The sequence below is a fragment of the Ochotona princeps genome, chromosome 19, assembly GCF_030435755.1.
Source record: "Ochotona princeps isolate mOchPri1 chromosome 19, mOchPri1.hap1, whole genome shotgun sequence".
NCBI classification, from domain to species: domain Eukaryota; kingdom Metazoa; phylum Chordata; class Mammalia; order Lagomorpha; family Ochotonidae; genus Ochotona; species Ochotona princeps.
Window position 1 is genome coordinate 9,137,547 of NC_080850.1, and position 12,997 is coordinate 9,150,543.

General features: G+C 49.7%; 1 protein-coding gene across 1 annotated transcript in view; it reads right to left on the minus strand.

Moving 5' to 3' along the window:
- The window catches only part of WWC1 (WW and C2 domain containing 1), a 152,362-nt gene that overhangs the window by 81,033 nt on the left and 58,332 nt on the right, over positions 1–12,997 (minus strand). Inside the window, exon 2 of the mRNA XM_036496995.2 lies at positions 1,234–1,343. Within this exon, the coding sequence (XP_036352888.2) occupies positions 1,234–1,343 (110 nt within the window). The remainder of the gene's footprint in view (positions 1–1,233; positions 1,344–12,997) is intronic.

Below are 12,997 nucleotides of genomic sequence, written 5' to 3' on the forward strand. Positions count from 1 at the left end.
TGCTCAGGGAACAGACTAACGGTGTGCCATTTTCAGTTTTCTGACTTGGAATCACACACACACTTGAAAGGTCTAAGGGAATCCTACAGGTAAAAGGGCTGAGAAAGAGGAAGCAAAATCCTACTCTTTCGTACACACAGATAAATGGGGCAGCAAACTGAAGAGGACAGAAATGTCTGGCCATGCAGGTGCATTGATGGACGGCATCCAAACACCTCTCAGCGTTCAAACCTCCGCAGCTGGTGGACCACTCCCTGGGTTCCAACCAACTTCTCCCTCATTCTTAGAACTGAGACTGGGCAGCGTCATCCTGGGTTAGGCTACTTCAGCCCACAGGGTGAGGGTGGACTGTTTGGTATGATGGGCCAGGAACATACAATCCACTATGGACCTCACACTAACCCTGCTGAGACATCTGAGGGCTCCAGCTGCTCCATTAGGGGTCATCACCATATGGCAATAATGGTGTCACATCCACCTTTTATGTGTAAAAAATATGCAAACATATAAACCTATACAGGTTGTTAAAAAGAACATATGCTTGGGTCTGGTGGCGTGGCCTAGCAGCTAAAGCCCTCGCCTTGAAAGCACCGGGATCCCACATGGGTGCCAATTCTAATCCTGGCAGCTCCACTTTCCATCCAGCTCCCTGCTTGTGGCCTGGGAAAGCAGTCGAGGACGGCCCAAAGCTTTGGGACACTGCACCCGCGTGGGAGACCCGGAAGAGGTTCCAGGTTCCTGGCTTTGGATGGGCGCAGCACCAGCTGTTGCGGCTCACTTGGGGAGCGAACCATCGGACGGAAGATCTTCCTCTCTGTCTCTCCGCCTCTTTGTATATCTGACTTTGTAATAAACTAAATAAATCTTTAAAAAAAAGATGTACACATACCCACATTAACAGTCATGACTGGAAAATTTCGCAAATGATTCAGAAGACACTGTTAGTGATGGCTGCCTCTGCAACACTGCGGTTACGGGTTGTAAGACAAGTTTTAGAGCCTATCAAAACCCCTTATAAACTGTTATTTTTACCCAGACCTACATTATCTATCTATATCTCTGTCGACATCTCTCACTGAATCTACATAGAACAAAACACAATCTGGCTTGAAGTCTCTGCTGCTGGTTCTTGCAGACCTGAGGCATCCGGACGGGAGGTGGGGAGCAGCATGCTGGAGTTAGAGGGAGGGATGGAGAGGGGGCCCAGGAAGCGAGGGCCCACCAAGAACTTACTGGTGTTGTGGTCTATGAAGTAATCTCCAACCTGTGGGTCATATGCCTCTTCCCATCCTAGCGGCAACTCATCGCTGATGCAGTCAGCAAAGGTGAGCGGTTTGGTGTACCTGGTGAGAGAGAGGAGAAACAGACTCCATCAGTTGATAGCTCCCAAGCTGCCACCTACCGCTGCTTCTCTGGGCTTCCTGCTTCCTAGGGCAGGCCCAATAGTTCTCGAAGCACCAGCTCTGCTGTCTCCATTTTCCCCAGGAACATGAACACTTGCTTGTGTAGCAAGCTCTGGATACACACACCCTAGGGCTGAGGCAGGGCATCTGTGGTCCTCTCTCAAGTGTGGCACGCATGCAGCAGACCCTTGGGCATGTAAGTCACCTTCCTTCCCTGGGCTTCTGCTAGTTGCATTTCTAACCAAGAGCCTGTAGGAAAGAGCTTGAAGGCCAAGTCTTGGTTTGCTGAACTGCAACTCCAGCCCTCTGGCTTCTCCACTTGCAGCTCTCTTGCCCTCCCCATCTCAAACCTTCGTCCTGGCTGTGTGTCATGTTTGCCAGGCATTTTGTCCTCTGGAAAACTCGCTGACTGCAACCTCAAAGAACAGCAGGTGCTGCGGTCCTGCAAGTCTGGCCCATGAGTGGTATTTATATGCTTCTTTAGCTAGTTCCCAAATGTTGGCACTCCCTGCTGCAGTTCCCCCAGCCAATCCAGGCCAAACTGATCTTTGGAAGTACCTACCCTGGAAGTCATCCTGTGGGGAGCTATGTGGGAATTCAAGACTTAGTGGCCAAATCAAAGAAACAAATCACCCAACTAAACACACATGGGCTTCTCATAGCTGAAAAACTGTATCACAGACCCTTTACCAAGCATTTTAACTGCACCACAGGAAACCAGGGTGTAGGCATACAGAATTCAGCTTAAGTGGCCCTCTGGCCACTCAGGTGTCTTTCTTCTTTTACTCCTTTGGACCAAGACACATACCCAAGCATTGTCGTCCTCCCCTCCCAATTCTGGGAGGCCAGAAGGATTCCTTCTTTCATCCTTCTGACTGGGAAACAGAGGTACAATGGGACAGGAAGGGAGATGCATGGGGCAGAGGCAATGATTTCTCACCATGGGTTTCCTTCCAAGTCCCTAATCCAATACAGACCCCTTCCCTCTTAGACCCAGTCTAAATCAAGCTAAAGGAAAGTCCACAGGGATGTGAGCAATGGGAAGGAACCTGCAGGTGAGCAGGAGCTGGCATGTTCACGCACATGAACATGCACGCAGAGTCCAGGAGACTGTGCAAGGATCCGTGCAATGAACGAGTCGCCTGGAAGCTTCTGTTCCTAACGTGCTGCTGTGCTGAAGAGGACATGGGGTTCCCTAGGGATGAGGCCACAGAGATATATGCTGTGTAACCAAGAGAGCTGTCCAGTAGGGATGTGATAAACACAGAAATCATGTGTCTTGGGCAACCTCAGTATATTTATCTGGTAAATGGGGGATGACAACAACCCTGCAGGTTAGGGGGTGGGTTAAAAATGGCTCTGATGTGAGGACATGTGACACTCATGCTGAGTGTGAGAGGAGTCAGTGAAACAGTCCAGATATCACTTGGGATGCCAGCATCCCATAGAGAAGAGCCTGGGTTCAAGTCCCAGCTCTGCTTCCACTTCCAACTGCCTGGCAATGTACACCTAACAGGCAGCAAGGTACGGGGGCACTTTAAGTACCTGGATATTTTTTTTTAAATATTTATTTATTTTTATTGCAAAGTCAGATATACAGAGAGGAGGAGAGACAGAGAGGAAGATCTTCCGTCCATTGATTCACTCCCCAAGTAGCCTCAATGGATGGAGCTGAGCTGATCCAAGAACCGGAGCCAATTCTGGGTCTCCCACATGAGTGCAGGGTCCCAAAGCTTTGGGCCATTGTCCTCAACTGTTTCTCCAGGTCACAAGCAGTGAGCTGGATGGGAAGCGGAACTGCCAGGATTAGAACTGGCACCTGTATAGGCTCCCAGTGTGTATAAGGTGAGGACTTAGGCTGCTAGGCTACTGTGTCAGGCCCAAGTACCTAGATTCTTGCCATGCACATAAAAGACCCAGATGGATTCCAGGTCAGTAGATCTAGCCTGGCCCAGCCCTGGCTTGTGGACATTCAAGAAGTCAGCCAGTAGACAGATGCTTTCTATCTCTGTGCTCCTCTATTAATCTGTCTCCCTGTCATTCAAATAAACAAAATAAATAAAAATAAAACTATGTTAGCTGTTATATCACTACCTGCCAGATGAGCACACTAAGAAAGACTAAACATTCTCAATGTCAAGGTCAGTGACAAAGCTGAAATGTCAAGCAAGGCAAGCTGTCTCAAAGGCCCCTACTGTGAAGTCTTCTCACAACTTCAACCCATGTTATTATTATTCTTTAAAATATTTATCTATTTATATGTCTGAAAGGCAAAATGATACAGAACCAGAGAGAGAGAGATCTTCCATTCACTGGTTCACTCTCCAAATGGCCACAGTGGCCAGGCAATAGACAGCAGCCTGGAACTCCATTCAGGTCTCCCACAAGGGTGACAGGGGCCCAGGTACTTGGGCCATCATGCACTACTCTCCCAAGCATATTAGGAGGCAGTTGGATCATCTCTTAAACCCCGTGGAAAACTCAGGATAAGAGGAAGGAAAACTCAGGATAAGGGAAAAGGCAGGTGCAGGGACCTCACTCAGCCCAGGAGAGTCTGCTCACATCAAGTACTCCAGAGGGTTGCATGGGGTTTCCAAGCGCGGCCGACCCTGTCCCTCTGCCCAGCTCAGACCTCCCCAGGTGCTGTACTGCCTCTTCCTGCTTGGGTACAAAGACCAGAGGCTACAGAGCAAACCTCATCCAACCCCTCTTGGCCCACAGAGCTCTGAAATGCTCTGGAAGAAAACACACAGGTGCATCCACCAGGGTGAGATCCTCCAGGACAGATGACTGGCACATCCCAGAAGGAAAGAACAGGAACACTTGGAGCACCGGGCATGTTGGGAGAAGCCCCACCTGCCAGTGCAGATCCAAATCTCAGTGCATGCAGCAAACCGCAAAGATACACCCCTGATTTTCCAGCACAGCTCACCATCTTCAGAATCACCCCCTCACATGCCCAGGGCTGAACTCCAACAGCTTTCATCAAATTTAATCAAATCTAATGATTTCAATCTGTTGCATCTGAGCAACAGCACCCTGTGTCCAGCACAACTGGTACACAAAATATCTACGTGGCCTGGGTGATAAATACAGAGAGACAGGAAAACAAAGGCAAAAATGCAGTGTTCAGTGTTCCCGACTCCACTGTCCTGCAATGCAGAGCCTGGAAGCAGTGATGGTTCAAATATTTGAGTCCTTGTTACTCCAATGGGGGTCCCCAGATTGAATTCCTGGCTCCACATTTCCGTTTGGCCCATCCCTGGAAGTTCTTCGTATCTGGTGGGGTGGGGGGGGGGGACAAAGGAACTCTGTCTCTCAAGTAATTTCTTAATTTTTTTTTTCATTAAATAAAACCAACTGCATCTAGTTGCAGAATAATCTGGAATCCAGAGGGAGCCACTGCTGGAGATGCAGAGGTTGAAGCCAGGGCGGAGGGCTGGCACGGAGGCGAAGCAGGCGAAGGCTTGCGCGTTTGGTACCTTAGGGATCTACACCTCACTGCAGAGACACTCCACAGCTGTGGCATAGCCGTGCTGCTTCATGAAGAGGCAACGATACATTTTCAAGGCACGAAAACAAGTGATCCACTGAGCTCTCAGATGTGGGGATGGGGATGGACAAATCACAAATTACCACCTGTCAGAAATCCGTTCACTTCGGTTTGTCCAGTCTTATATACTAAATAATAATAATAATAACCATTATTATTATTATTATTACCATTCATTTGTTTGAAAGCAAGAGAAATTTCTCATCCACTGGATCAATCCCCAAATGCCTGCAACACAGCCAGGGCTGGACAAGACAGAAGTCAGGAGCCTACAACTCAGTTCAAGTCTTGCGAATGGGTAACAGAGACTCAATGAACTTGAAGCATTACCTGCAACCCCCAAGGTGTGCATTAGACAACTGGAAGGGACAGTGTGGTGGCACAGCTCATTAAGCCGCTACCTGTAATAACCCATATCAGAGTACTGGCTCCAAGTCCTGGCTGCCCTGTTTCCAGTTCAGTGTCCTGAAAGAGCAGCAGAAGGCAGTCGAAGTGTTTGGGGTCCCACCACCTCCTATCAGAGACCCAGATGGAGTCTGTGGCTCCTATTTTTAGTCTAACCCAGTTAGGGCCACTGGGAGAGTAAAACAGTTGATGAAGATACTGTGTGTGTATATGTGTGAGTATGTGTGTGTGTGTGTGTGTGTATCTCCCTCTCTACATGTTGGTCTGCCTTTCAAACAAATAATCTTTAAAAAGAAGCTAGTATCAAGAAGGGAATATTGGGACTTGAACCTAGGCAGTCTGACTTGCGGTACTGGTGCCCTAACCACTAGGCCAAAGGCCCGGCTCTCAACCTTACACCATGGAAGATCCCAGCTGGAATATAGGATTGTTCCAAGCAGCCATCATGAGACAGACATGCGGATACCCCACAGGGGCTGAGAGGCACAGTCACAGCAGCAGTGAACACAGACAGCACGGTGTGTGGATGCAAAGCTGGAAGGAGACAGCAAGAGGAGAGAGACTCTGGGCTTGATGCTCAGGCTCTCCTTTGCTGAATCCATGCGGCGATGCCAGAGGGTTGCTACCCTGACCTGCACGACTTGTCCATGGGAAAAGGGAAAGCATCCAGGGGAAAGAACTATGCAACTTGCAAGAAATCTGGACGGCAAGATCCTCTCTGGAACCACTGCCAAGAGGGAGATGAATTATTCAGTGTGGGGAGACATGTCATTCAGAGAGAAGCATGACCAGGAGTGCTCTCAGCTGCACAAGTCTTTAAACACGTGCAAGCGCACGCACATGCACGCACACTCACACCCACTTCCTGCAGCCAAGAGAGAAGCCGTCTTTCTAAACCAGGCTCCCCTGGGAAATGCTGGGTGCTTCACTGGCCTGTAGTGCTTCACCCTGGGCAAGCGCCAAGAACGTGAGCTGAAAAGAGATGTCCTCTTTCAGATGTGGCCAGAACTTGGGGGGCCCACTGGAACTCACAGCCCCATCCACATCTTCCCAGGAGGCAAGTTGCCCCTCCTGCAGGTGGGGGAAGGGGGCAGATCTCTGTGTCCTGGACTGCCAAAAAGCCCTATCGTGAAATCAAATGACCCCGAGAGGCTGGAGGGGTTCCCATGCAGAACTAGTTCTGCCTCTTCTTAATTACCAATCTCGGAAGGAGCACACGCATTCCACAAGGTTTCACAATAGGCACTCCTGAGGCCCGGATGTGTCACCTTGGAGACAGATGGGTTCTGCCAGGAGCACTTGATAAGGAGCACACGGATGCACCTGTAGGGGAAAGCAGAAAGCCATCCTGGGAGCTGGCATCCATGCCACGCCCTGGGACAACTTTGCCATTCTCTGGGTGACTGCTTTGCTGTGGGGCTCCGGGTGAGGCCCTGAAGACAAGACACATGGCCAGGCCCCGCATTCAGTATTCAGACGGTGTCTATTCTAAGGAGGCGGCTCGGAGGAGGAGCGGAAAGCCTTCTGCCAAGTCTAACACTGGGTGGTGATTCTCGAGAGATCTGTCTTTCATCTTCCCAGTGCTTCCCACAGGAACCTCTTGCCTGCTGTCCAGCAGGACGCTGGCCCCTGACACACGCTCCCTCCTTGAGCCAGCTGGGCAGGATCACTTTCTAAAGGGCCCTCCAGATCATGGAGCCAAGAACTGTCCAACGTTAAGCCGAACCTCTCTGCCCTGCCAGGCTGGTTCTTCCTGCCCGGGGCCGTTTCACACACATAGTTCCCATAGCTTAGATTGCACAACTCCTGGTAGCATTCCATCCCCCTCGCCACATCTGAGCAGCGCTTGTACCACTCGCACCTGGGAAGGCTGGGGCTAGCCAGGAACAAGGAACTGTGTCTGAAAGTCCTGCCTCTCTTCAATTCATTTTGGGGCAAATACCTAACCCATTCAACCAACACATCAGGGAATGTCAGAAAAGAACTGGCTCACAAGTTTGTGATGGGAAGTCAGTACGGGGTGGAACAACCACCACCAACCGCAGATGTAGACAAGACAGACAGGGCAATGTCCTTTGCAGACTCGGGCAAAAGACGCACAACTCAACAGGCCAATGGGATCACATGAAAAGAGATGTGTGAGGTCAAGGGAAGCCTCTTTGATAGGGTGGCCTGTGAGGGCAGATTGGGCAGGTGGTCAGTGTCCAGCCCTGGGAATCTCTGGGGATAGGGTGATGGGAACAGCGAATGCACAGGCTCTGGGGCAGGATGTTGCCCAGGAGAGTTGGCAGGATGGAAAGTTGGTATGGGTGGAATGAAATGCTAGTTGAGGGGGAAGTGATGGGGATGACTTGGGGGGCTTTGGGCTCCTGGTAAGGACTTTGCATTTCATTCCTCTGAATACCCTCCATTCCCCACTGCCCATGCTGAGACGTGCAAAGCGAACCAAGACGTTTCTGGGCTCACGCTCCACTCTTTCTACCAGGCACTACGAGGGCTCAGGCACTTGGAAAAGCCTCGTCTCTGCTCTCGAGGGCCGAGGTTGTGTCCGGGAGACGAGGCTAACGCAGCAGGCAGGCTAGAAATAAGCCCCTGGCATCCCTGGCAGTGCTGTGTGCCTGTCAGATTTGCCGAAACCGACAACCAGAGGCAATCAGAGGATGCAAGCGGGAACTTTCTAAGGTGCAAGCTCAGCGGGAAAGAGATGAAACACCAAGGGGTTGAGAGAAGGGATAGATGGCATGCAGCAAAGGGGTGTAGCTAGTCAGAGCTGCGGATGGCAGCGTCCAAGAGGAAGGAAGAGATAACATCAGCTTCTCAGCCAAAGGCTGGGCTAAGACATCTCTTCCCTAACTGGGGTGTGTTCCCTGACCTCGTTAGGAGGAGTTATCTTCTCTAACTTGTAAGAGTATTATGCAGATAGAATTAGGGAGGTGATTCAAAGTGTTTAGCCCAAGAAGCCTGAATAAACAGGCACTGGCTCATAATTTGTAGAGGGACCTGTGAGCATCGTAAGGATCATGCCACCACCCCGACCTCCAACCCTGTATGCCCATCCCTGCCTCCTACTCCAGTCAGAGGCACCTGCTTTAACATTCTGACTTTGCTTTCCTACTTTGGTTGGGCTGGTTTATCCAGAAACCTTGTTGGCCCAGTCACTCCTACTCCTGGAATTCTTTTCGGGGGCAAAGAAGAGTAGGGAGAGCTGTAGGGAAGGCTTCAGAATGTGCCTCCCTCCAACTCTCTTCCTGGTTTTCAGGCTGGGCTCCCACAAAGCAGTGGCTCACCTCCCCCTAGCAAATTGCTAATGTCCCCCTACTAAGTTTGGGGGACAGCAGGGCTGCACCCTTCCAGCCAGCTCCTTCCTTTGGCCTCCTAAGCCAATCTCCAGGCATTATTATTTCCCCATGTCCTCCAGCTCCCTGGTGCATCTGTGCTGCCAGTCCCCTTGGAGGACTGCTGGGATTTAAAATTACCTCCTGAGAGCCAGAACAAGTAGTAGAGTAGGCGAGGCTAATTCACTACCCAGGGACTACATCCAGCCTGCAGTTAGAATGTTTACCTACAGTACTGCATCCTTAGAAAATGTTTATGTGTGTTTTTGTTTAGAGAGATAGCCCAACTGAGTGCCCTTCCATCAAACAGTTCACTCCCCAAATGCCTACAACAGGTGGGGCAGGACCACACTAAGTGAGGAGCCAGGAATTCAATTCAAGTTTCCATGATGGGTGGTAGGGACTCAAGCACTTGAGCTGCCTGCCATGTGTACTGGCAAGAAGTTGGATGAGAAACAGAGCAGCTGGAGCTATAAAATGGGATACTTTTCGCAAGCGGCAACTTAATTCACTGGGCCACAATGCCTGCGGCCAGGACTACACTCTGAACACAGAAGCAGCAAGCCTTCGGGTACAGATACTTGGTTGTTGCACTTGGTTCCCAGTGCTCATGTTCTACACCCGTCTCCTGTCTTCTCAACAGGCAGCACACAGTAGTGCTGAAGAGCACAGGGCTCTGGACCCAGAGATTTCCTGGGTTTGAACCCAGGCTCTGCCACTGTCCAGCTACATGACCTCAGGCAAGATCCTTGGACTTTCTGTAGTTGAGTTTTCTTATCTTCAAGTCAGGAAAAAAGCTGGCATGTTTACAGAGCACTCACTATGCACCAGCAGCTGTTCCAAGCACTCAATACCTGAGAGTGATCTGCTACACACATGGCTACAACACAAAGATTGAAGCCAACGGAAAGTCAACTGCATTTCATCAATTACCCCCCTTGGTTTTACCAACGGGACCACAGAGGCACACACAGAGACTTGCCCCAGATCCTCCAAGATCCCAGCGAAGGTGCTTAGACTAACGCCTCAAGACCATCCGCACGCCTGCATCTCACTGATGACACAAAGAGGACAAGGGAGTCTAGTGCTATGCTGGTTCCAACTACAATGCAGCCAGTGTCTGAACAGGCCTCAAGAAACTGCCTAACCCTATTCAACAAGAATTATCCCAGGTAGAAACTAGATGGAACCCTGACACTCCCACTAGGATGAGGGTGCACCAGTACTCATTATCTCCTGGAAGGGAATGCCTTGAAAACCCACAACCGGGGCCGAAAACACCCCTGACCCATCTTCCCTTCACTTCACCTCAGCTTCTTCCTCATTCCCAAACTGGAGGTAGGCTACACAAGTTTTGTTCCGGGGGGGGGCTGGCATGATGGCTCATCTGGCTAATCCTTGGCTTTCACGCACTGGCATTCCATATGGGCACCGTTTGTATCCCGGCTGCTCTACTTCCCATCCAGCTCCCTGCTCATGGCCTGGGAAAGCAGAAGAGATTGGCTCAAAGCCCTGGGACACTGCAACCACATGGGAGACCTGGAAGAAACTCCTGGCTCCTAGTTTTGGATAGGCTCAGCTCTGGCTGTTGCAGTCATTTGGGAAGTGAACTAGTACTCTCTTTCTGTCTCTAACTTGCCCTCTCTGTAACTTTGCTTTTCAAATAAATAATACAAATAAAGTTAAAAAGGGGAGGGGGGAGAAAACTTGCCTCCCAGCATTTGGGCAAGGATTAAATAAACTAGAGCACCAGAGTGACTCCAACAGCACCTGGGACCCGGCTCACAGCTTGACCTCCATACTACACCTTGCGACCCCAGGTGTGGTCCCTGTAGACATTCGGGTTCCAAGGCCTTTTCCTACGGATGAGCCATTCAGAAGCTTCTTCGCTGACCAAACGGAAGTCATAGCATCAAATTTCCCCTAACACTTCCTTCGAACTTAGCCATTTCAGCATCTTCTACTTTTCTGAGCTCTGAGCCTCAGGCATGCAAAGTGCACTGATTGATTCTTCTTAAAGTGGCTTCTCTAGGGTCCTGTCTGAATTGCGTCCCCCACCCGTCCTCAACGGCACAATTTATATGGATCCCTGGAAGCACAGAGACAAGGGCTGAGTTCAAATACTGAGACCGCTCTTGGGCAAGGCCCAATCCTCTCTAGACTGTACAGCCCTTCTACAAAAGCAGCCAGCTGGAACATGACACCTCTAAGGCCTTCTTCACAATGTTGGTTTCCATTAGTCTAACTCTATGAACCACAGAAAAACGAAGCATGGGACCCTACGCTCCATGTAATACAAGTGGATTTGTTTATCTTCACAGTATTTCTGTAAGGCAAGTGTTGTCACCCTCACTTAACCAATGGGAAGCTGGTGCTTCAGAATGACATAACAATAACAAAGGCTGCATTTCATCATAGGTCTACAAAGTGCCAGGAACTCTCCAGGGTTCCTTACACAGACACTACAGCACCAAATCTAAAATGCAGATTTCAAATTAAATTTTTTCAATGTAAGGTAAGAGAGGGAAAGAGAGAGCGAAAGAGACTAAGCATAGAGAGATCTTTTAACTGTTAGTACACTTCCAAAATGCTTCCACTCCGGAAGCCAGGAGTCAAGAACTCCACCTAGGTCCCTCATGTGGGAGGCAGAAACTCAGCACGCTGAGCCATCACCTGCCGCCTTCCAGGGTATGCACTGGCAGGAAGGTGAACAAGTAGCAGAGCCAGGAGGCAGCAGCTTAATCCACTGTGCCACAGTAACTGCCCCTTTTAAAAACTGTTATATTTATTCCATTTACTCCGAAAGGTAAACAGATAAGAGAAAGACAGAGTATCTTACATCTGCCAATTCACTACCCCCAAAACTCACAACAGCAAGGTCTGGTGCAACAAAGCCAGAAGCCTGTAATTCAATGTATGTGTGTAAGCAGGAACCCCAGTACTTGAGCCATGATCTGCAGCCTTCCAACTACATTAACAGGAAGCTGGAGCAGAAGTAGAGCAGGCAGGCCTAGAACACTCTAAAACACATGCAGCTGCTCCGACACTGGGATGTGTGTGACTTCTGCTAGTATTTGACCACCACTATGCCAGGCAGGCCACGATCCTGGTGGGGCTGCCGCTGTCACTGAGTGCATGGATCTCCAAGGTGTCAGCATTGTCCCTAGCTAGAACAGTGGGCATCCCAGTGTTGGGATAAAATCCGAGGAGACCAGAGTGGAGTCCTTCCGACACCCAGGAACCACAAGGTTGCAGAGCCGGGTGGGGGAGGTAGTGGGCAGACCTGTTTAGCCACATTCCCAAAGCAAGAGTCCCAGTGAGCTGACTACAGAGTTGTGGAGCTGGCTTCAAAGGCAAAGCAAACGTTGTGAGTTCTTCCATGAACCCACAGAACTAGACTGCATGGGAGCACGGTCAAGGGCACCAGGGAAGTTGCCGAAAAGCAGAGACTTGAAGAGCTCAGCTAAAAGGTGACTCCAAGAGGACTGCACTCACAAAGGAAAGAGTTCTTGGGAACACTGGAGCCTTTTTCCTTATGTATTCCTTTGCTTTCTTGCCTGCCTGAAAGTGCTAGATGAATCTATTTTCAAAAGTCTTAAGCTTGATAGATTTATGAAATGAAAATTCTAACTAATGGAAAGACACTGGGGATGTGGCCAGCAAGATGGCTCAGCAGGTTAAGCTGCTGTTTTGATGCCCGCATTCCACACTGGAGTACTAATTGGAATCCCAACTGCTCTGCTTTCCATTCAGTTTCCTATTAATGCACCCGGGAAAACAGCAGAGGACGGACCAAGCACTCGAGTCCCTGCTACCCACAGGGGGGACCCCAATACAATTTTTGGCTATTGGCTTCAGCCTGGCCCGAGAGCAGTGATTTGGAAAGTGAATCCTCAGATTGAAGACCTCTGTCTCTCTCTTATTTTCTCTGTCACTTTTCCTATCAAATAAATAAACCAATCTTTTAAAAAAAGGAGGACGTTGGGGTTACGGTTTAACTGGCAGCATTTTCTTTTCTTATGACACGTAAACTAATGGTACTTCTGAACCCGAATGCCATGTTTATCTGTTAATACTTCCAAGCGGGGAACAATCCTAACAGCCTTCCTTAGGCAAAGGGGCAGACAGACATGAAGCATCCACACAATGAAATACCACAGGGTGACAGCAAGGAACCAGCTCTGTGCACAGGTGACAAGACCACAAAAACATTCAACTGGATAAAAGAAATCAAGAGGAAGAAGTGACAAAGGTCTGCTGTGTAATTCCATTCCTACGAAATCTCAGCAAACACAAACTAA